General features: G+C 43.7%; 1 protein-coding gene across 1 annotated transcript; it reads left to right on the top strand.

Moving 5' to 3' along the window:
- Nucleotides 1–803: 803 nt before the first annotated feature.
- Nucleotides 804–25142, top strand: LOC145400298 (adhesion molecule nephrin-like). The gene is made up of 14 exons (XM_080272855.1): nucleotides 804–931; nucleotides 4147–4310; nucleotides 7730–7874; nucleotides 11691–11842; nucleotides 12173–12317; nucleotides 14112–14242; nucleotides 17230–17389; nucleotides 18257–18354; nucleotides 18826–19021; nucleotides 19753–19903; nucleotides 20174–20313; nucleotides 22127–22378; nucleotides 23686–23798; nucleotides 24537–25142. Exons 1-14 carry the CDS (start codon nucleotides 808–810, stop codon nucleotides 25140–25142), a joined length of 2577 nt encoding a protein of 858 aa, XP_080128981.1. The 5' UTR covers nucleotides 804–807.
- Nucleotides 25143–25404: the final 262 nt, after the last annotated feature.

Here is a 25404-nt window from a genome sequence, read left to right on the forward strand (position 1 = left end):
GCAGTTTTTGACCGAGTTAAAAAAAAAAAAAAAAAAATCCACCTTATTCACTTGACTGAGCTCTGTGGAACTTTCGACTGATCCCCAAACAGAATTTTGCAACGAAAGAAGATTTTGACATGGCTGAAAATATCCGCTCTGAAATGATGGGCGTCCTGAAGTTTCAATAAAGAAGAGTTGTAGCGATGCTTTCATCAGTGGTAGGAACTGTCGAACAAGTGTGTGGACGCAGGTGGGAAGCATTTTGGTAGACATTATTGTAAAATGTGTTTAATGTTCCATAAAACGTAATATGCTAATCACTGTCAGAACTTTATGATCACACTTCGTACATCTGTGTAAACAACTTATCTATCAATATACCGGTACTGCTCACTTTGTATCTACCCATCTGTGTTATCGTTATATCTGTTTTAACGTTGTATCTGTCTGTGTTATCGCTAATCCTGTATCTGTTTACCTGTTTACTATATCAGCCAAGCTCTATTTTACTCTAAGCTTTATTTGCAGCTACGACACCCGGAGTGGATCTTGCGATCTAAGGGGTATGGTGGCCAGACAGTCCACCACAGCTCTCGTTCCTATGTATCTAAAAATATTTGTCTCTGTGTTTGCCAGGCTGTTTATCTACCTGTCTATCTATGTCTTTATCGTTCTACCTACATGACTGTTTCTCTCTCTCTCTCTCTCTCTCTTTTTTTTTTTTTTTTTTTTGTCTCCAGTTACGACACCCGAATTGGGCCGTTCAACGAGGGAGTGCGGTGGGCGGACAAGGACCACCTGGGTTCCCGTGCCTTCTTCAGGATAATGTCAGACCCGCCGACCCTGGTGGTGGAGGACGTCAAGGTGGCTGACCAGGCCGTGTACACCTGCAGGGTCGACTACAAGGTCAGGGCATCAGCCATTACCAAGGTCAACCTCACCGTAATAGGTTAGTATCTCGTTCTTAGTCTTTCTAATTCTGGATGGGACTAAAATATTCTTTCGTAGCATGTCATTGGTGGTATCTTTGTACGAAGGGAAGGGTGGCGAGGAAGAGAATTAGTCTGTGGTAACTATGTGCGGTATTGATCGGTAGGGTACGTTCAGAGATGGTATGAAACTCAGAAGGGGAAGACGAAGAGGCAGAGTAGCACTGCATTTATAATTTTGGGAAAAGCTTAGGATAAGATGTATTGGATGGGTCTGTGGCGGGTACTGACCACATTCGGTGTCGGAGATCTTGGCTGAATACGATAAAATACTCTTTCGAAGACTGGCATGCATGTATGATGGTGGGGAAGAAGCACAGTTACACCTTAGCATGTATGGGAGGGTGAGATAGGGATGTGCTAATTCAACAGGGATGGTCAGTGAGTATATGGATATGATAAACAATAGGCGTAGGTACGTTAGATGAACTACAACAGAATGCAACAGATGGAGGACGCTATTAACTAGTCTGGATGCTGAAGATGCAGTTTTTGGTGGCAGAATATGAGGATATTGTCTTACAGTAGAGAACGACTGAAAGAGTGCCTCCTGAAATCATTGAAAGTGAATGTAAAGAAAAACATCAGAATGGTACCTGAAAAGAAAGTATATCACACAGAAAATTTTATAATGGACACAGGATAGTGAGAAGAATCAGGATGAATTAAGGAGATCAAGCGGAAAATGTAAACAATGGTGTGGAAGTGACACCTGAGCAATGAGTGATAATAGGCACTTTAGGTTTGGGGCTGTGGATAATTAATGACATTTTTCAGAACAGCTGCTGGGATAAATTGGATGGTATATAAAGAAAGAAATATTTTGGAAAGGAAAAAAAAGTTAATACGAGTGAGTACGTACGTAGGAGAGAAATACACTGAGCTGTTAGAGACACTTTTAAGGAATGAATATGCAGAAGGGTTTAGTTTTTAATAGTGAGAGTGAAGGACATGATGGAATGGGAAGACTGCTTATGTAATGGAGAAGAAGAGTGAAACGGTACATGCGACAGAGAGTGACGAGAAAAAGAGTGACTGAGAGAGTGAGAGAGGTAGGTTAAAAGACTAGTTTGATGGTGGTTTTGTCACTGCATTCTTAAATCGGGAGATATCGAGGTGGGAGCAAGGCGTCGGTGATTATGCATCCTAACAGTCATCATCATCACCAAATATAATAATAATAATAATAATAATAATAATAATAAATAATAATAATAATAATAATAATAATAATAATAATAAATAATAATAATAATAATAATAATAATAATAATAATAATAATATGAAGATCACAGTCATCAGACCGTAAGAATTAATCAGTCAGTCTCTGTCGTCTTTAATATGAGAAGTCTCTTAATCTGAACAAAAACAACACTAAAATTTAAAAAAGTGGATGTTAAGGTATTTGAGGGACTGAAATTGAAATTATGTGTTTTTCTGCACCTTTATCCAGGTTAATTAACGCCGTGATTCGACAGGTGCGACAGACCTGAAGCTGCCTCACGGGTTCATCACATCTCATTCTCGGCCATCACAGAGGCTCTTCCGGGTTCATTTAGGCCCCCTCAGGTTCAATATCCGGCCTCATCAGCGGCTTTGAGAAGTGTATTATGCCTGCGATCATAACAGAAACGCTACACTCTTTTCACATTAACTTGGTCTAAAATTATCCTCTCTGTCTTGAATGCTTAGTTGGTAATCATGTTCTCTTAAAGGAATTCACTCAGACTTGCCACTTGTTCTTATCAAGTTTGTGTTGTATTGTATCTGGAATTAGTTACACAGATACCGTAATGATATCTTTCACCCTTTGTCAGAATTGCATAATAACATCCCATCTATAACCTAAACGTTTTAACACAATGAACATTATGGAACACTGTATGGGTTTGTGTTGCTTGTTGACTAATCATTAATTCTGCTTGCATTGTTTTAGCTTGTGTACAGTGCATTAACAGTGTGATTAAACTATACATTTAATAACGTTGATATTGTCTGGAGTCCGGGAAAATGTGATTAATTAAAACTGAGGGATCAGTAGCTGATGACAAAACTTTCAAAGTAGTGAACCGATAACCTATGTTACAAAGTTGGAAAACAGTCACAGAATTGGAAAAATGGTTGGTACTGTGTCTGACCTCGTTATTTTGGCCTCAGGCACAGTAATGGCCGGCACACTGAGTACTGAATGACGACATAAGAAGTTTGGACACAGAAAGCGTGGTAATGAATGCTGTATAGATGAGAGAGTCATCCTTAGGATTATCATAATATGTAAAGTGGACTTACGAAGTGAATAACGAAAGCTCTCAGGGAAGGTTATTACCAAGAGGTTCGCAAATAAGTCGGTAACAAGACGTGAGTGAGACTTTACTGTCGTGCAAGACTGCAGGAAACAAGAGAACAGCTGCTAAATCATGTCTTAGTAATAGTGGTTGTTGTTGTAGAGCAACTCCGGTCTGGCCGAGCAGACCTATCAACCGCAGGCGAGCAATCACCTCTACAGGGTTGTCCCGTGCAATGAACCGACGTTTCCATGCGGGAGACAGCACTTCGCCACAGCGAGGCACGAGAATCAGTGTGAAGGTTTGGTTCCTGGATGGGCGCCACATTTGCGTCTCGCCACCAAGCTAACAGGAGCACATTAGTAGGGTCCACAACACCTCGTTATCTGGTTATATGGTTACCACTCAGCGTTGTAAGTGGTTTCCTGGGTTACAGGAAACCATCAGGCTTGTCACTCAGTGTAGAGTCACCTATGGAAGAAGTAGTTACCACTACATTACGTGAGTGGATGATGGTCGCTACCATCTACCACAATCCTGCTTGTTGGTATGCAGTTGATATAAATTCTTACATATCTATCATTTGCCTTTCTCCAAGCCTGGTTTGTCAGTGATTAGTAGTTTCGTCACTTCCCTTACCATCGTCATCATTATCTTTATTTCTGCCTAAAGTTATGCACAACGTAAACTGCTGTTTTTCCACCGTCACATTTTCATACTCTATCCAACTGCATTAACATCATGTCATTTACCTCGCTGACTGCTAAAATATCTCTCAGCTGAGTAAACATCATCTGTTGTGGGCTCAGTTGAGACAGCTAATTATGTATCTGCAGGTGTCTGTCTGTATTTGTACGTTACTTATCCCCGTCTGTCCCCTGTCCCACAGTACCACCGGGTCCGCCCATCATCTACGACGACCGTGGGCGGCAGGTGGACGGGTCTGTGGGGCCGCTGTTTGAGGGGGAGATAACTCACCTGAACTGCGGCTCTTCCGGCGGCTCACCCACGCCCACACTCACCTGGTGGCGCGACGGGGAGCGCCTGCACCAGGTGGGTCTCGAAAAGAGTGGGTTTATTCGACCATATTTACCAGTGGCGCGACGGGAAGCGCCAAGGTGGGTCTCGGAGTGGAAGGGGTTTATACAGGAAAGAAAGGGGGGATTCTGGACGAACACATTTACTGCTAGAAGTGTTCCCGTGGCCGTTCTAAGAGACGGCAGGTAAGGGCATGATTGGGTGTAGGCTGGCGTGTTTGAAGGGCAGGAGGGTAGATTGTATGGACGTAATGTATAGAAAGGATGCATACAGACTGCCAAAGAAAGTTTGTGAACGTGAGATGGAGTGTAGTGCTGGTGGAGGTTGACCTGATGTGGTAAGGAAGAAGACAGAGAAGCAGTATACGGGTGAAAGGCAGAAACAGGAAGAGGAGTATCTGAGAGCGTGAGAGCGGTGTGTGAGGATAAGGTACCCAGGAGGGATTTCTGTTACGGTTATCTCCTTTTGGGATTCCCAGGAGAGAGGAAGGTGTCTGTCTGTCTTATACATACATGAGTACTTGGTGTTTGTCTCGGTATGATGAACCAAATGTTGTATAGTTACCATTGCCCTGTGAGTCATTTCCTTTGCCATGTTATACGGTACGCTGCCATAACACTGGTAATAACACCACCATCCTATTCACCAAGCCAGGATCAAAACACCACCACCACCCTATCCATCATGCCAGGATCAAAACACCACCACCACCCTATCCATCATGCCAGGATCAGAATTAATCGCATCACTGTCTCTAAGTAGCCCATAACTTCCCACCCGTGGTTTATAAGATAAATCAGTGAATGATAACATCTCGTTCAAGTTTCCTCGGGGCAGATCTAGCAAAACTCTACTGACATACACAGCCGCGTTTCACTTACTCACTACCAAATCAGAGATTAAAATGATTTTATCACCACCATTAGCAACAGCTGATCCACTACTGCTACTACTACACTCACCAGTATGATCACTATATCCATCGTCATAACTTCCTAGAACACCACTGGAATTATTTCTTTCATCACAGAATAAACAATTATTTTCTGCAAACCATTACCCATTGTTTTTTTTTTTTTTTTAAATTGTGAAGCCCTTATACCGTCACCATTACCACATACCACTATCACTAACACAGCCATCATTGAAGGATTTAGCATGATTACTGCTGGTTTGTCTACCTGCACTAATCATGCTAAGTGTGCAGGCAGCGAAGGTGGGCATGCTGGCGTGGCTGAACTGGGTTATCCTGCCAAACTTGCTGGTGTTGGACTGCCGGGGAGATGGGTGTTGGACTGACGGGGAGATGACCCTGACAGCTGCTGCCACCATTCGCCTGTCATTGATTTCTGCTTCCCTCTTTGCACCTCACTTGATGCTACCGTTGCTTTACGCCTTTCATTACCCTTCCCTATTACTCTAACTCCTTACCTCTACTTCCTCTGTTTTAGTTCAGTTTCGTGTTCGTGATGACTTATCATACTGGGGCAAGTCGTCACGAACACGGAACTTCCCTAATGGGGTTCCTCAGGGCTCTATTCTTTCACCTACACTCCTTAACCTACACGCATGACATTCCCACACCCTATCCGCCTAGAAACATTGCTTCATATGCCGAGTGCAGATGAAATTACATTAACAACTACACACAACATCGCAGACACAGCATACTCACTACAACAAGACTACCTTAATACACTTCAGACATGAGTCGGAGACCCTCTTCTCTGTTATCTTCTCTGATATCTACTTATTAATGTTATCAATTTTTTGGGGGGTAGTGGTGAAAGACAGAATACCTAGTGCACATTAATAAAGTTACTCACACATTCAAACATTTATAGCGGGACAGGCATCGACAGGTGGCAGGCAGGATTAACCTTTTACTGCCAGTGATCTTTTCAAAGGACATTCGTGCACACAAAATGTCAGAGGAACACTTTTTTTTTTTTTTTTTTTTTTTTTTTTTAACTATTAAAATCACACCACTTAAGCTCGGATGGCAATATTACATGCATGCCATACACTCAGCATCATAATGCACGTTTTCCCTGTGGTGCGTCTATAACTGAACTTGGAGAAATATTCCTGCACTGTAAGCATGTTTTCTACACCCATAAAAATGCCAAGCCTCTTTGTTACGAGAGCTGGTGTTGAATATTGAATCCTTCGTGTTAAGGAACCGATAAAACTGAACTGCTACGCTGCCCAGTTTTACAAATGTCACTCAACTCCCTCCCCAGCTCTGGAATGAGGTTGGTGTGCTGCAGGAAGAGGGCAGCTTTATCACGCAGTCCACTGGCTTCACGTTCAGATGAGCCCAGGGTTGCGACTTATACTTATGCTATTAATGTCACGACAGGTTCCTCCTAATGTGGCAAAAAAAGTCTAGTACATTATAAGAACAATATAAATACTATTGCTCTGATGGGCTTAAGAGAATAGCATTAATTCCTTCACTGAAATAGGGTCTTCTTGAAACTATCTTGTGGTAGTACCTGAATTAGAGACACAACAAAGGGGTTAGCGAGGTAAGGAATATCGCTCTTGCCAATCAGATCACGTAGTTCAGATTTTTTGTGTTTCTTCATTTTTTTATTTTCTGCTCAATCATACGCCACGTCTACCTCATTAACATTAGTTCAGCGCTGCCTTGTTATTAACAGCACTTCAATCTCTGCCTCTCTCATTTCCACCCCTTCCCTCTCCCTCATTAGCGATTTTTCACGTCTCCTTTACAACGTCAGTATATCACTTTTTGGTTGTAATTCTCCCCCTCCCCCCTTCTCTCTCTCTCTCTCTCTTCTCTCTCTCTCTCAAGCTGGACGGAAATAGTCTAGCATTAAGGGGAAAGTTATGTATAAAAGAAGTTTAATAAAAACGGGATGTTAAGGGACGCTCTATAATCCTTAACAATAAGTGGTTATGGTAAGATGTATGTTATCGTCAGGTAGCATAATAACAATAATAATAATAATAATAATAATAATAATAATATGAAAGACGTCACCTTCTTAAATGTTAACCATTCAGTTTATTCCCCCTTTTATTTAATACCAGTCCTGAACACTACACCACCCTCTCTCACATTTAATACCAGCCCTGAACACCAAGCCACCCTCTCTCACATCTAATACCAGTCCTGAACATCAAGCCACTCTCTCTCACATTTTATACCAGCCCTGAACACCAAGCCACCCTCTCTCACATCTAATACCAGTCCTGAACATCAAGACACTCTCTCTCACATTTAATACCAGCCTTGAACACCAAGCCACCCTCTCTCACATCTAATACCAGTCCTGAACATCAAGCCACCCTCTCTCACATTTAATACCAATCCTGAACACTTAGCCACCCTCTCTCACACTTAATACCAGCCCTGAACACCAAGCCACCCTATCTCAAATCCCCACCTTCTGCGCCTCCGTCAGGTTGGTCGTATGGGGGAGAATGGACTTGAGAGCCGCATCACAGTCAACGCCTCCAGAAGGTTACAGGGCGCCACACTCGCCTGCCAAGCCCTCAACAATAATATCACCGAGCCAGCCTCCACCTCCCTCACCCTCGACGTCCTGCGTGAGTCGCCTTCACAATTTTAGTGCAACATTTTAGAACACAACAGAAAGGATGTAGGCGAGGTAACTAGTGGAAACGTAAAATAGGAAACGTCCTCATAATTTACTGGAAACAAATGTCTGCTCGTTTTTTCTCACACAAGAGATAGCAGCCGGACCAAGAAAAATAAGCCATCTCATTCACTCACACTAGATTTTTTCACCTATCATCACTCAAGGACAATCGTGCAGACAACCTGCTTCTCCTTTTTAACCTTTACTAAGAAAAGTTACACACCACGGGAATCACAACAAAGTCAGAGGGTGTCATCCTAAGGTGGTCCGTCTCCCACTCTCCATTTTAAGTAGTGCGGAGGAAGGAGACGTGTCCAAGCCAGTTTCCCTGCACTACTGAGGCGACGATTTTAATCCGGCTAGAGTTGAATGCTTACAGTCAGTTAAGGAGACTCCCACCTGTAGTGAGAGGCTTAATGAAGGCTTGATCTAACAACCCAACCTCGAAGTCGCTCGTAAGCAGGAAAGAATTGTCTGATGTTAACAAGAATGGATATTCACGTCTGTAGATCAAAGTATCTTCCCGTACACAACAAACTTTCCTGTACAGCATACTGAAACTTATATTTAAAATGCTCACAAATAACAGATGAGAAAATGTAGGGCAAAATTTAATGTGACCTCTCCTTTCCTCTCGTGGGATAAGTCCGGAAAGTGTGCAATATTTTAAGCACTTGCACAAGAAAGCTTGGGTGTCACAACAGAAATGCACTGGTTATTCTTCGCTGTAAGAGACGGCAGTAGGGGAAGTGTCACGGAGATAACAAGGCAATTTTCTTGTTTTATTAGTGGAAGACAGGATTCAAGTTCACGTACTGGCAGTCGTAGTTCAATATAACACCGTTTGTATGTTATTCTTTGCCAGTATACGGCCGAAGGGTTGGAGGCTCGAGTCCACCCAAGGGTCAGTGGTAGACATCAGGAAGGGCATCCGGTCATAAAGTGCTACACGATCCAAAATCTAAGTCCTCTACCCAGGGGCAACGCCTTAGCCCTTACCGAAAATAGGTGAGACGGCGTAAAAGAAAAAAAAAAATCGACTAATCACCACAGATGATCAAAACGATATATCCCCTAAGGTTGTGGTAACAAGAATTTGTCCAAGAAAAGTAACATCATAATGAAGGGATTTATGGAGCTTGTTTAAAATCCATCACTACGAGAAATCTCCCCTATGTCGAATAAAGTTGTTTAAGGAGAGCAAGAATGAAATACAAAAACAAGTAAGCCTTCATACAGAATAACTTTATGTATCAGCGAATACCTAAAAGAATAAGTGAACAAATGGGTGTAAAGTACTGGAACATAATCCAATAAGCGTTATCGGCTTCTGGTGCGAGGCATGTCGTTGTCTTAATTCCTGGGATTATGTACGTACGTGAAGGGGATGGCGTAAAAGACTACCAGTGAACTAATTGGACTAGCGGATTTATACCCACATTTGTTTGGAAATGAAGTGTCAGTTTGATAATAGTGGAGAGTTACACCAGAGCCAAGAGCCTGTGATTGGCGCACACACATAGGGAGGCGACTACAAGAATCCCTGTCCTGTTTAATTTTTACCTGCAGTACCATCCTGCGCTACATTGTGAATAATCTGGCTTAAGTAACAGGGAGAAGTAGTTTTTTTCTTTAACAGAGAAAACAGCATCTTGCAACGCAACACTGATAGGCGTTGAACATGAAGGGAGTGAAAAATTTTAAAAGGTATGTTAATTTCCTACCGGACATCGTCGTGTGAATAGGCTAACCAACCTTGAAACGCAAAATGAAACACAAACACACGAATGCCAATACGAATCCGTGTGAATATAGAACAGGCAGCGATATTTTTCCACGTTCGTTCACCTTCCTGAATGAGATGTATCCGTTTTATTAATTATTTTATTTATTTATTTTTGTGGATAAAAGTACATCATTTAATTCAGTTGTGGTATAGAAGGTTTGTTTATACTATCTCGAACTCCACGTAAAAAGAAGGTAATGTACTACTGCTTGAAATATTATAAGTTTTGGTATAGTTGTTTCAATAAAAGTTTTGGTATGACTCGAATGAGACTGATATGTATTAAGCTCTCTGTCAGCAAAATAAGGAGGATTACATTACAATATAAATCACCCTTCCTGATACTGGTTACGTAGACTCGTATAATGTGAAGTGATAAAATATAAAAGCTTTAGAGAATGTACATAGTATCTGATGACTTTATAAAAATGTCATTGTACACTACATAATATGGGATGTAGAAGAGTAATTTCTGTGTATTCCAAGTTTGCTGGAGTCGCATCTTTACAGCGTCATAAAGTATGGGTGGACGGGGTGGCGAGGCAAAATGTACAACTGCCCGGGGTGATTTCTGGCCGACCTGTGGCTCCCCTTTCTGGCGGGTGAGGTATGAGGCTGGGCTGATGGAGGGGACACCATGGAGGGGTATATGACAGGGAGAGAGTGGGGGTGGTGGAGGCGAGACAGAGGGCGCTACACACTGCCATGGAGGGGTATATGACAGGGAGAGAGTAGGGGTGGTGGTGGAGGCGAGACAGAGGGAGCTACACACTGCCATGGAGAGGTAGAAGACAGGGCCAGAGGGGAGCTGAGTCTTCCCCAGTAGAGACCTTGGTAGGCAGAGGTTAAAGCTGGGAGAGGGTGAGATCAGTAAAGGCAGAGACTGGTGGCACAGGGAGAGGCGTAAATCGGTATAAAGTCTATAAATATCGATGGACATTTCGTTGGTAATAGTGTTGTCCAGGAATAAAACGAGAAAATGAGGTCAGGAAAAGCTGTAGACTATCAGGCGGGGAAGAGGTCAATATAGCATGAGGTGAACGTAGAGGAGGAGATTTAAGGATGACCTAAGATGACCCTCTGTGAAGTGGGGAAGAGAAAGAAAAAAAAGTGGAGACAGAAAAGCAAAGAGAGGATAGCTGTGAGATAAGACAGGAAGGAAATAGACTGAAGAATGCCAAGAAAGGGAAAGAGATAATTCAGAGAGGAAAGGTGGGAAACACAGGAGGGGAAACAAGAGGGGAACAGGCAGGAAGGACAGGGAGAGAAAACAGAGTGGAGAGGCCGAGAAAGAGAAAAGGGGGAAGGCAAGGAGAGTTATGGAGTGAGAGTCACGTGAAACAGGGAAGAGAGGCAGGACACGATGGAAAGGATGAAGGGAAAGAAGTCATTAGGGAGAACGTGAAATGTGGAAATTAAAGGCAGGGGAAAAACGGGAAAACGAAGGCGGAAAAGAGACTGACAGAAGGGAAGAAAGACAAACCGAGAAGAAAGGAAGGTCAGTGAAAAATACGAAGACAAACAGGATACGGAACAGAAAGCCAGTGAAAGAAAGCAAGAGACGAACACTGAAGGCAAAGGAAGCAAAATCAGGAAAATGGAGAGTATTTCGTGACCCTAGTTGTTATCTTCCTAGTAAACGGCAGAGACCAGGACAAATAGAAGTGCCGCAGTGTGTGTGGTGTAGTAGTAAAAGGCGAGCCAGTTTGATGAACGTGTGAGATGTGACAGTGTGAAAAAAAGTAATGTGTGGTAGTTTGTGGCGTGGTAGTGTTTGGTACGACAGCGTAAGATTGCGGAAAGTGTTTTACTCTTTGGTGATGATAAAGTGCCATGGCTTTCAACAGGAAACACATATTTTTAACACCCAATATATGTTGTGAATGATGTTATGTTGACGACCATAGAGAAGTGCATAATTTATTCCTCGAAAACCTGCAGACACATTTATACATTTCAATCTTGCTTTTGCCCCAGTCCGACCCCTGTCTGTGGAGATAGTGGGCGGGGTGGGTAGGGTGTCAGCGGGCGTAATGGTGGAGCTCGTGTGTCGGGTGGTGGGGTCACGCCCGCCCGCCCGCATCACCTGGTGGAGGGGCGCCCACAACAACACCCACGTCACCACCACCGTAAGCATACAACGGTCTCTTACATCTGTGTGTATATTCATAAATAAGTGTGTGTGTGTGTGTGTGTGTGTGTGTGTGTGTGTGTGTGTGTGTGTGTGTGTGTGTGTGTGTGTGTGTGTGTGTGTGTGTGTGTGTGTGTGTGTGTGTGTGTGTGTGTGTGTGTGTGTGTGTGTGTGTGTGTGTGTGTGTGTGTGTGTGTGTGTGTGTGTGTGTGTGTGTGTGTGTGTGTGTGTGTGTGTGTGTGTATCATATTATTAAACAGGCCAAACACCTGAAAAAAAGGTACTGTAGTGTTTATGTGTTGTGTATCTCCTCGTTGTGATCCTGAAGGTGCTGAACGGCGGGAACGTGACGACGGGCTCCATCAAATTCTCACCAACGCGACAAGACGACGGTAAGAGGATCCGGTGCAGCGCTTCCAACCCCGAGATCCCTAACTCCGTCCTGGAAGACTCGGGGGTCCTCACCGTACACTGTGAGTTTCCAGCGTATTTACCTTTAATTTACCTTGAGATATAATTCATCTTGAGAAACTCCCCTGGTGATGAGATTAAAAACATATTGCATGAAGGGGTTAAACACACACTCAATTAATCTCTCCATTATGAGGACGTGATAAATGTTAGATTAACCTCCTTTCAGGATTCTGGTGAGACGTTCGATATTGTATTAGGCACTCTAGATGCCTCAGTTATCCTGTTATTGATTCTTTCCCTACTTGTGTTCTTCCATCAAAATTTTCTGTCTGGTTGTACTCTAGCTGTTGTTGTGGACGATAATTGTTATGCTAAACCTTTCAAGAGTAGTATTTCTCTATGCTTCATCCTACCACGAATTCTCCACAACAAACTTACTGCCGCTTCTTTTGATCTCTCTGTCAATAACCTTCCCGCATGACGGTGGGTACACTACACCCGTCTACCCTTATACACTTGACCTATTTCTGGCCATGTTTATATTCTGTTAAGTTGACCGGCATTTTCCGTCCTTCATGTTCATAGCTGATAGACTCTGGAATTATCTTCTTCAGTCTGTCTTTCTGTCTGTCTGTAATTTATGTATCCAACCATTCCGAAATGAACGAGACTAAATTTTCACTTTTTTGTTCAATTTTTGGAAAGGACAGTGTCTCAAGGCTCCCAGTATTTCGTTATTTCTTTTTGGCATATAAATTTGTTGCTCTCACCCGTCGATTTAAACCTGATTAGAGGAGGGTTTCCGCTGAGCCGGGCTAGAGACTTCCATTCCTCCTCTCTCCATCTGGTGTAAGTTGTGTATAGTGTTGACGCCGCCAGCCGTGAGGGAGTTGGGACGAGATTGTGTGAAAGGCTGGCAGAGCGGCTTGACGGAGATGAAAGGAGACAAGTTGGGTCCGCAGTGAATGGAGGGTCGAGGGTGTGAGGATTAGACGGAGAGAGGATTAGGCGCGGCCAGAGAGGATTGGATGAGGGAGGAAAATATTAGACGGAGCGGAAGGATCAATGAGGAGAGAGTGACTGGATGAGATTTTAGCAGAATAAAGAAATGGTCAGGATGATTGAAGGAGCGACGCTGACGGGAGATGATTAACATGTGAAAAGTATAGTTTGAGGGTATTAAAACTGAATTAGGGAGGACTGCATGAAGAGCGGATAATGTGTGACGGAATGGAAATGAAGGTAAATGGAGTTTATATATAGCGGGAAGACTAGGTATTGAGAATCATAATTAGATGGGAGGGTGATCAGTCTGTGAATGAATATGGCTGTCTGAAAGAAAGTGGTTTAAAATACGAGAAAGGTGGCCATGGAAACAGTGTAACTATTGTGAACCGGTAGCATTTCTCACCTGTATTTCCACCTTCACCTTTAATAGTTTTCAGCACCTGCATCACTAAAGCAGCATCATTATTTTATGGGAACGTTCTGCCACTGTTGTTTGGTCTGTTTTTTTTTTTTTTTTTGTTCTTTTTCCAGTTTTGTGAATTGGATAATAAATAATACATAATCATTCCTCTTCTACCTTTCCTATAAATATTTCCAATCTTGTTCTCTCAAACAAGCGAGGTGTTCCATCTCCTCCCGGCTGGGTTTCTGCCAAAGTGTGTGGTGGATGGAGGGGGGTCTTCCTGTTTTCTCTCCTTTTCTCACAAACTTTGGTTAGATCTTATTTTTTATTTTTTTTTTATTTTTTTTTTTAACAGAAAATCTTGTCTTCTGTATTTCCTATTCTCTCTCTTCACAAGTTTTCTCTCTCTCACCACTCCCTCGCTCTCTCCCTCTGCCCCCAGACAAGCCAGAGGTGGAACTGGCGTTTGGTCGAGCGCTGGACCCGAGATCAATCAAGGAGGGAGACGATGTTTACTTCGACTGCACCGTTCATGCCAACCCGCCCGTCCACAGAGTCTCCTGGTTCCACAATGTGAGTCAAGATCATCGCACCACACTTACCACACCTTCTAAAACTACCACAACTACCACAAATACAAAGCCTGTCTCTCTTCGTATCGCGTTTTCAATCTTTATCACTATTACACTTTTTTATGTATACCTTAAGGATGCCCTGCCTTCTACAGAGCCATTTAGTTTCATAATGTGAGTCCCCATCATTTTACCACAGCTACGAAACCTTCCACACCTTACATGACTGCTAAACCTGCCACTAACATCGCTGCCAGCATTGTTGTACTTATTCCCATTCAGCTAGTATCACACGTCAACCCGCCCATCCCAAGATTCTCCCGGTCCTACAGTGTAAGGACTAATTTCTGTTCCATCGATCACATTCTCCACTTACCTCTGCGTAACCTCCCACAGCAACCACAACTACCACTCCTCGTACCATCTCCCTCACAACTTTCCTATCCTTGACGTCTCCTGACATCATAATCCTGGTTCTAGTTTGCTCCTCTCAAATAACATACCTTACCCAACGTTTACCACTATCATTTTTCCTTTATTTTTCTTTATCACTACGACATTTTCTGTGCCACGCGAGTCTCCTGTATCCACTGCATTGTGTTTTCCTCCTCTGAACACAACTACTACTGTTACCAAAGTTTTAATGCCACTGTGGAATATTACACATCTCTTCTTTACTTAACCTTTCATTTTCAACCTCTTCCTCTTTTCCATTGCTATACCTACCACAATTATCACTCCATCAACTAATACCACAACAACCAGAACTACCACACCTGCGACTACTAGTGATTACAATTGCCACACGTCATGCCCAATTAATACTACTACAACTTCCACATACTAAATTCCTACAACCGTCAAGCTTATTACAACCATCACAGGTTATACATCAATTTAGTAACAGTATTATCGCCCTGCCTATGTTACGATACCATTAACGTTGACATTCCATATCTCAACACAGATAGCCTACCATCCCTAGCACAGCCGCCTCTGATAAAGTACCTAACTCAGCTTCAACACTATCTCAAATCAGCCCGAGAACTACCATACAACCACAGCTTCTATCAATACCACCATATCATTACCACAGTACCAGACCCATAGCGCTACCACAAGACCACCAACAGTACAAACACTAGCTTACTACCACAAGTACCATCATTTATAGCCAACCATAACTTTCACGCTTGCAGAACCACCACTACTACCACACCCATACCATACCGCTGCCACACAACCACCACTCACACTTAAAGAACTACCACTACTACCACCGCTGTCACACAACCACCACTCTCACACTAGAAGTACCGCAACTACCACCACCACCACACCAAAGGACAGCCAGAGAATGTACCACAGCCTCTGCCTTTTCATTTAATTCCTCTCTTCCCTTTCATGTCGAAATAAGATTCCCTCTCTCCTCACACCAACACCTCGGGTCCACATTTACGTTTGTCTGTCAATTTTTGCCCCTCAACCCACTCACGTTCCTCCCCATTACATATTCATCCCCAGAAACATACAGTATTCAACTCTACCCTCCACATATTTTTTTTAAGGGCAGTCATTCACACCTCCACGTATCAACCTGCACATACAAACACACTCACGTTTAGAACAAAATTACAACGTTCGAAAAGTTATAGATATTCCTCTCACCAGACATACTGTGTCAGAAAAGATTCATGTATATATTTTCAAGTGACTTGGAGATCTAGTTGTGAGAGGAAAGAATCTGGGTGAAGGTCAAGTGCAGCTCTTCAAGTCCTCAAAAACAGGATGGAGGTTATTATCCGTCCCTGCCCCGGAGGCGCCCGGGGACGGGTATTGTTTTCACTCGGTTTGTCCGTTTATTTGTCTGTTTGTCTGTCTGCCTGTCTGTCTGTTAACAACTTTACGCGAAAACTACTGGAGCCATTTTGACTAAAATTTCAGGGATGAAGTTCTATGACCTTCTGATCACCTGATCAAGTTTTGGGCCAAAATGGGCAAAGGCTCAGGTTGTAGGGCCATAAAATATGAAAAAAAAAAAAAAAAAAAAAAAAAAACTTTTTCACAATAACTCCTTTCAAATTCGTCATACCGACATGAAACCAAATCCTAAAGTTGCATCCTTCAAATCTGCATCCTATAACATGCCTCATTACAACAGGAGGGTCACCCCCAAGTTAGCGGTAGGTGGGTCAGTGTCAGGTGGATCGGACCTAAAATTTCAAATGGGCATAAAATCGTCAATTTTCACCAGATTTACTCCAAATTTGACGTGTGACATATTTGACAAGATATCCTGTTGTGTTTAGACGTCATCACTAAAATGACTGCCGGGGACGGGTTTGCTGGGCCTTGACATCGCTTCTTGTTCCATCATGCAATGCCACGAGGGGCGTAGGTCGATCATCTGTATACCCTTGGATGTTTCTCCCTTCCATCATCTAATCCTTTTTTGTTCCATCAAAATCGTCGGGACCCGGGGCTAGGCTACACACTACCAATAAGTATAGCAAGGGTGACCAGGCTCACCTGCCCCTGAGTGGCATTATGTGAGCAATAAACCTGAACCAAGCTTCACACTGAAACCTTTACAGGCTCCATTCGGTTGAAGTGCCTTAATCCACGATACCACCATGCGTCATCTGGTTATATGGTTACCACCCAGCGCAGCAAATGGATTCCTTGAAGCTGATTACAGGAAACCATTTGGCTTGTCACCCAGTACAGAGTCACCTAATGGCGGCACTATATAGAGTGAGTAGATGGTGTTCCAGACTAAAATTACTTACCCCCGAGGGACCCGTTAGTATGGGGTAAAATGGGACTGTGTGTGTGTGTGTGTGTGTGTGTGTGTGTGTGTGTGTGTGTGAGAGAGAGAGAGAGAGAGAGAGAGAGAGAGAGAGAGAGAGAGAGAGAGAGAGAATCATGAGACTGAGCAACATACATCAATAACAAAAGTCGTCACAGTACGCCTTTGTAACGATGCAGGGTGAAGCACTGGAGAGCAACCGTAGCGCAGGCCTTCTCATCTCGGAGCAGAGTCTAGTGCTTCAGAAGGTGAGGCGAGAGCGAGCTGGCGTATATACGTGTGACGCCCACAACCTGGAGGGCCGGGGCGTCAGCAACCCTGTCACCCTCAACGTTATGTGTGAGTAACCGTGTCATGTATCAGTGCTAGGGTCAAGTGTCAGGGCCAAATTCAGCAGAGGTATTGTGTCGTAATCTTGTTTAATCAGTGTCATGTGTCTGGATGAGCATTCGTTCTTGTGCCAGCATAACGTGTATTAATGTTAAAATGTCAGGATCATGTGAATCAGTGTTATATGTTTGTGGATAAGTCGGACTTACGTGTGTATTAGCGCCACGTGTCAAAAAATGGCCTTATGTGCCCGTCATGCGTTAGTGTTCTACGTGGATGTCAGTGTCTTTTGGGAATCAGTGTTATGTATGTGTCATGTGTGCGCTGGTATCACGCGTCCTTGTCATGTATTTGTATTGGTTTTGTATACGTATTTCAGAATCAAGAGTGTCTCTCCCCACCCAAATATTTCCTAGTCTGAAAGTATTAAGTAGCAGGATGTGTATTGGATTAGCTCAGCATATAAAGTTAAATTACTTCATATCTACACCATATGAGAACTGTGAACGTGCAGTTAATTAATCATTACCAGCTAATTACAAGTCAGTGACCTCGGCATGGTGTAATTGAGTAAGGTACAAACGTAAGATGAAGTTTAATTAAAACATAATTGCTGGGTGTCCTACATTAGTCACAGCGTCAGATGTTGCATGAGATACCGGCAGTTGTTGGTTGGTTGTAGAACACTTGACCATTGACGAATAGCATGGCCGATAACCTTATTATAAAAAATTCTTGTATCTTCCAAGGCGATTCATGAGAAGAGATTTATTTGGCAGTGATGAAGTTAGCGAGATTTATGGTATATGCTGGAAATATTACAATAGTCACGTAAAATGGGAACAGTGGTAATACGATTTAGTGTTTCCCCGACAGTCGCCCCCGTCTGCAGTACCCCAGGCAGGAAGACCCAGGGCGTGGCCAAGACGGAGAGTGCCCAGGTGGTGTGCCAGGTTAATGCTTTCCCACCCCAGGTTAGTGCCAGGTCATGGCCATCCTAAACTAGGTCTTTTATATTATTTCCTTCCCATACCAAGTCGGTGTTTTCCACTCCCAGGTCAGTATCAGGTAAGTACTTCCCACTCAGGTCAGTGTCTACTCATTGAGGTCAGTGCCAGGTAAGTAGTTCTCACTCGTCAGCCTCACCCAAGCCGTTGCCAGGTCAGTGCGTTCTCATCCCAGGTCAGTTTCTACTTTCATGAATTAGTTTGTGACGTAGCAACTCACCATTTTGACAATCTCTTGAAAATCTAGTTCACTATATCATTTAACTTCTAACAATGTAGTCATTATTAGTTACTTTCCGTTCGCTAAATAATTAAAAATACTTTCTTACCTTTTCCTTACCCAACCCTCATCTTTTTCTTCTATACACGGAATGTTTCTTATTGCAGACAAAAGGTCGTTTTTCCTCTCACGTTCTACCTTCTCTTATACTTGTGTAGGTTAATTTCACTTGGCGCTTCAACGGGTCTTCTGAGGGCGAGTCTCTTCCCCTTCACGCCATCAAGAGCCAGGGCACCTCGTCCCACCTTAACTACACGGCCTCTAGGGAGCAGGACTACGGCACGCTGCTTTGCTGGGCCGCCAACGTGATAGGCATTCAGAAGGAACCATGCGTAATACACCTCATCCCAGCAGGTTAGACAATGGCGTGGGTGTTTGTCAGTGCGAGAAGAACAGTGGGTAAACAAAAAGTAGGTAAACAGTAAACAGAGGATAAAGAAAAGTTGTGATGTGCGTTTATGAAGAGGGTATAAGAGGTTGGGCGAGGTATAGGAAGTAAATATGTAGCAGACTGTGTAGAGAATATGATGTGTTTATGAAGGGAGTGTGAATGTACGAGGAACAATAGATTAAGTACTTCAAAAGACGTACCGTGCGAAGAGAATGTAAGAGACGATGCAATATTTGAAAGTAGTTGTAGAATGGGGCTTTAGTTAAAAATGTATACGACATGTACCGCTATATATTACCGCTCGGAAAAAAAAGAAAAGAAAAAAAGTGAAGGTTACCTATCATATAAACAAATGAAAAAAAGTTAAACCCCCCACCCCCCGAAAAAGGGTCATGCTGTTTAGTAAGAAACTCTCTGCTAAGCTTGGGTACGGTACATTTAAAGGTTTGTTCTTTGAATTAGTATAAACCTGAATAACGTTTTTTTGAGTCTGAGCAACAGAACCGTGGGGTGACACGGAGGACAGATTTATGCTTTACACTTGATGGTCTTCTTAGCTTACATTTAGCGATATCTCTGTCCTAACTGTTTTCATACGCCAAACGGTTTTGATATCTCCATGCTTTTACCCTACCCCCATCAGGTCCATATTCCCTTATTCTCACCCTGTTCTCCCCTCCTATTCCCCCACCAGGCCCCCCCGAGGCTCCCCGCAACTGCTCCATCACCAACCAGACGAGCGACGCGCTGGTGGTGGCGTGTTGGCCTGGACCAGACGGAGGCCTCCCGCAGCACTTTGTTATGGAGGCGTGGCATGAGGGGGTGCTTCTCTCAAACACATCCAGGTACTCTTAAATAATTACAGAAGAATATTTAAACAAGTAAACAGTACAGAAACAAATAAAAACAAATAATGTAAAGATATCATTGTTTTCGTCATAAGCATTCTGACACAGGACGCACGGCTTTGAAGCACCGTACTGATATGTGTAAATATATACCTTCACATTAGATTGCAGTGTATTTCATTTATGTAAACTAATTTGTCACTAGCCAGAATTTTTAGTTACTCAGAATGACTGCATGTAGAAGACATATATTGATGTGCGGTACAGTCTGGCGCCAGAGTTCGTGGTGCGGGGACTGGAGCCAGGGATGGGCGTCACACTCAAGGTCCGTGCCACCAACTCCCGCGGTCAGAGCGCCTCCGTCAGTCTGGACGCCGACGTCATGAAGGTGGCAGAGAAACGCATGGGTGAGTCAGTGTATAGGCACGCCAGGGGTTATTGTTGGGACAGAGGAAATGGATATCGAGTAAATATACTTCAGAGATCTTAGGATGATATCTAAAACTTGGACTGATAATATACGCAGCCGAGAAAATCTTCGAAGTTGTCGGTTGCCTCCGAGTCGCAAGTTGGCTTATTCAAAGCGGATCATGACGTCAATAAACAGAATTGTCGGCTCAGTAATTCATTTAGTCGCAGTGGCAAAATGATTAGGCTACTATATTTTCATATAATAAAACTAACAAAACTATGCTAATTATATTTTATCGGAAGTGTAGGTTAAACCATCTCCCGCTCCCCCCCCCCCCTTCTTTTTCAGTGGTGCCAATCGTGAATCTCGCTGACAATCTTGATTTTTCCAGTTTTTAAGTTCACTTCATGTCGTTCTATAAGCAGACACGACCTAAAGAGAGTTGTATGTCTAGTTCATGGCATAAGTTACGCCATTACCTCCGCCAACGAAGTTGGACTGAGGTGTATGTATTCCCCCGTCTGTCAGTCTGTTTGTATACAAGGTATTTCAAAATTGTTATCGGATTTCAGTGAGATCTGACGGATATACTGTATGTGCAGTAGATCAAGGAAAAATTGGTCAGATTTTGAGGTGGATCCAGATCCGGATGCAGGAATGAATTAAATATTTTTATTTTTATTGTGGGTGGTATGCGCTCCGAGATTGAGATTGTTACAGAGAGAGAGAGAGAGAGAGAGAGAGAGAGAGAGAGAGAGAGAGAGAGAGAGAGAGAGAGAGAGAGAGAGAGATTTAACTAACTAGTGAGGCCGTAAAGTATTGGACTAGTTGTAAAGAGGAAATGCAGCAGTCTATCATTTATTTTATTGGCACTGGCAGAGATATGCCCTGTCTGGGAGCTTTCTACTTCTGCTTTAATTTGTTTATGAAGATACCTATTAACTATGGGTAATTATACTGCCTGACGACCACTTCAGTTACGTGCTCTAACAGACTTCTCACACTAGGCTAACTGACCGATAATACTCTGGCTGGGATTAATTGCTTCTCCTGATTACTGCCTCTTCTCGTCGTAATTGCCGCTGCCCAATGAGGCATGTGATGGGGACGCTTTACACAGACTCGATAATGAACTGAAGCCATCACCACGAACCTCATTGATCCCTCCAATTACAGATTATTATTATCTGCAGTTCAGAAATGTTGCCTCATTAATTTCTTGAGGTCCTTCGTCATCCGTTATGATACTTGATTTATGTAAGAAAATCCTCAGCAGTCAGATGGTCATGTATCATGTTCTTTACTGCCTGGATATGCTGTACATTTATGATTTCTGCAAGGATGGAACTCAGAGTGCCGTTTTTTCCCGACCATTCAGTCATAGAGCTTACAGTCCCTTCTGCCCTAATTAACTCAGGAATTGGCCCTAAGACACTACAGGTTTTCTACATCTAGGCGTTAAAGGATTGACACTGCTAACCCCTTCGCTTCAAGATGTCATTCAAACATTTCAATCTGTTTTTAATACTCGTAAGTATATTATTCTATCGATAAGCCAAATGGACAAGGTTAGAGAAATCGTCTGTCACTAGCAAGAGTATTTGTGTGTGTGTGTGTGTGTGTGTGTGTGTGTGTGTGTGTGTGTGTGTGTGTGTGTGTGTGTGTGTGTGTGTGTGTGTGTGTGTGTGTGTGTGTGTGTGTGTGTGTGTGTGTGTGTGTGTGTGTGTGTGTGTGTGTTTTTCTCTCCTCATCCTATCCATGTCAGATCTCACTCCACATTTTCTCCCTTCCCCTGCCTCACCCCATAGGTCCCCCCGAGGAAGGCGTGCTGGTGCCCCCTGTGATAGGCGGGGTGGTGGGCGGGGTGGTGGGCGTGCTGGCCCTGGTGGTGGCTGGGCTGGTCCTTGCCCACTACGCCCATCACTCACGCCCACACAACATCCCCGCCAAGGACAGGTCCCCGCCCACACTGACCAATGTGTATGTGGGTGGCAGCGAAGACGAATGTAGCCACGACTCACACTCCGGCAATCCTGATGTCATTAAGGGTACAGGTGAGTGTGAGTGTATCATTAAAGGCAGAGGTGATGTCATTAAGGGTACCTTTGAGTGAGTGTATCATTAAAGGCAGAGGTGATGTCATTAAGGATACAGGTGAGAGTGAGTGTATCATTAAAGGCAGAGGTGATGTCATTAAGGGTACAGGTGAGTGTGAGTGTATCATTAAAGGCAGAGGTGATGTCATTAAGGGTACAGGTGAGTGAGTGTATCATTAAAGGCAGAGGTGATGTCATTAAGGGTACAGGTGAGTGAGTGTATCATTAAAGGCAGAGGTGATGTCATTAAGGGTACAGGTGAGTGAGAGAGTATCATTAAAGGCAGAGGTGATGTCATTAAGGGTACAGGTGAGTGAGTGTATCATTAAAGGCAGAGGTGATGTCATTAAGGGTACAGGTGAGTGAGAGTATCATTAAAGGCAGAGGTGATGTCATTAAGGGTACAGGTGAGTGAGAGAGTATCATTAATGGCAGAGGTGATGTCATTAAGGGTACAGGTGAGTGAGAGTATCATTAAAGGCAGAGGTGATGTCATTAAGGGTACAGGTGAGTGAGAGAGTATCATGAAAGGCAGAGGTGATGTCATTAAGGGTACAGGTGAGTGAGAGTATCATTAAAGGCAGAGGTGATGTCATTAAGGGTACAGGTGAGTGAAAGAGTATCATTAAAGGCAGAGGTGATGTCATTAAGGGCGTCTTTCTTCAGTTTATTTTTGTTTCCTTCAGACAGACTTATTCAGATTACGCGAGACTTTTTCAAACGTAAGTGATAACATTATAGCAATGGGAAAAGGCTGCTCCACTGCAGCTGCTACTCCAGCTTGACAGACCTCACTTGCTAGAATAAATGCAAGGGAGGCGGTCAGAGATCAAGTGTGGTGGCGTGAAGGGATCAAGGGGCTGCATGATTCCCTGACTGCCTGACTGAAGCAAATGCTGAGGTTGCCGCTGCAGCTGAGACCTGATGTGACCCTGGATAGTACCGCAACATAATGCATCACATCACTTTCTAATTTTCCACACAATTATCAAAAAAGGTATCCCAATACGCAAGACAACTGTAAGCTCCTGCCATGGGGGTAATGAGGGAGTTGCTTCTTTGATCGATATATCGCAAAGCCGCTCCAAACGACATAATGTGATCCTTTAAAAAATATTTCTAACCTATACCTAGCAGACTTTGAGAAACATCTGAAAAGAGGAAACATCATTCTCTTATTAACGTTCTTTGGCTCCTTACTCCTGACTTCTTTCAAGCTAAGAAAATCTCCCACAGCAAATTATTTAATAGTGTGCTGTTTGTGTGTGTAGGTGAGGACGGAGGTAGTGAGGGTGGCGGTGGTGCGCGGTGTGTGGAGGCGGTGGCCTTACTGCAGGGCAACACTGTGGCAGGAGTTACTACCACACTGCCTCACACCCCTAAGGTAGGTAACCTCTTCCCCCCATCCCCCTCTCTCTCATACATTTATTACAGTACACAAGTATATACATATATAAAAGTATACGTACTACATAAACACACATTTTATATATACCGATAAATACAAAGATAGATAGATAAATAGAAAGACAGTGACAGATAGACAGACAGACTGATTGATTAGGATGTGAACGAATAAACAGATATGTATGCATACATTTAAGTGCGAGAGAATGGCTATAATTAGGAGCAGTGAATGTGACAATGAAAGTGAGTGACAGTACGTGTAAATGAAAGGCTGAATGACAGAAAGAATAAAGGTGAGGGAGTGACAGATATTCTGAATGAGCATGAGAGAAAGAATGAGAGAAGTATAAGTGAAAGTGTAAGTCAGAATTAAGTCAGAATATGAGTGTGTGAATATAAGAATATGATAAACTGCGACAATGAGTGAAAGGGGATGGTGAACGCGAGGGTGTTAAAGACAGTGGAAGCGAGATAAGGCGAAGAAGAATGGATGTCAGGTCAGTGTGTGTGTGTGTGTGTGTGTGTGTGTGTGTGTGTGTGTGTGTGTGTGTGTGTGTGTGTGTGTGTGTGTGTGTGTGTGTGTGTGTGTGTGTGTGTGTGTGTGTGTGTGTGTGTGTGTGTGTGTGTGTGTGTGTGTGTGTTGGTACTACATCTTTATCTGACAGTTTTATCACCTTCTCCCATTAACGTGTATCAATGTGTTGCTGTCTTTCAGGTAGGGGAAGAGGAGGGGGCAGTGGGGTCTGAAGTGCCCCATATTACGTCTAGAAGAGAAGAGGAGACGTCCCTTTACCCCGACTACATCCCACCTCCCTACCTCGCTCATCCCACTCATCTCCCTCACCCAGCACACATCACTCACCTCACCCACCCCTCACAGCCCATCCATCCCACTCATCCCAGCCACCACGCCCATCCCCCTCACCCTTACCACACAGTTCATCCCCCTCACTTATCCCACTCAAGCCACCACCTTAGTCATCCCTCTCATTCCATCTATCCTGCTCACTCCTCCTCAGCGTCCCATCCCCCTCACCATGCCTTCGCTACCCACATTCATCAAGGCGTCTTGGATCCCGGCGACCTGGGCCCGTCACAGTATTGTCTAAAAACCACGACTTCCCTGCATGACTTAGCGGGCGCGATACCTCCCGCACGCGGCCACACGTCCACCCTTGCCCCCTCCACACAGCACGGGGAGGGCGTGAGTGTGTACGGCACGCTAAGAAGGGGTGGGGAGAGGGCCAGGGAAGGTGGACCCCCGCATCCTAGGGCCGTTGGTACCTTCCTAGCTACCAGTCACCAGGAAAGTGCTGTCTGATGCTCCAGTCTTCAGTGTACCCTCGCCCACACGTCTCTTTCTCATCTCTGACTCTGACATGTCTATTTCCCATGTGGCTTGTCGTTTCATATGCCTCTCTGATGGCTTACTATTTCCATTACCTCTCAGTTTTGTTTCTTTCTGATATTCCTCTCTCTCTCTCTCTCTCTCTCTCTCTCTCTCACCGAAATGCATCTCTTCCTCTCACTAATATTTCTCCTTACTTGATGCATCTCTCACGCTTACTGTCATGTTTCTCTCC

This window comes from Coenobita brevimanus, chromosome 51 (genome assembly GCF_032717465.1).
Source record: "Coenobita brevimanus isolate Jiangsu-jjx chromosome 51, ASM3271746v2, whole genome shotgun sequence".
NCBI classification, from domain to species: Eukaryota; Metazoa; Arthropoda; class Malacostraca; order Decapoda; family Coenobitidae; genus Coenobita; species Coenobita brevimanus.

Excerpts from the sequence above, each read along its gene's own strand:
- LOC145400298 (XM_080272855.1), top strand. The coding sequence starts at position 808 with ATGTCAGACCCGCCGACCCTGGTGGTGGAGGACGTCAAGGTGGCTGAC. Across the intron at positions 19,022-19,752 it reads AATACACCTCATCCCAGCAG|GCCCCCCCGAGGCTCCCCGC; the intron begins GTTAGACAATGG and ends TTCCCCCACCAG. Across the intron at positions 20,314-22,126 it reads GGTGGCAGAGAAACGCATGG|GTCCCCCCGAGGAAGGCGTG; the intron begins GTGAGTCAGTGT and ends CTCACCCCATAG.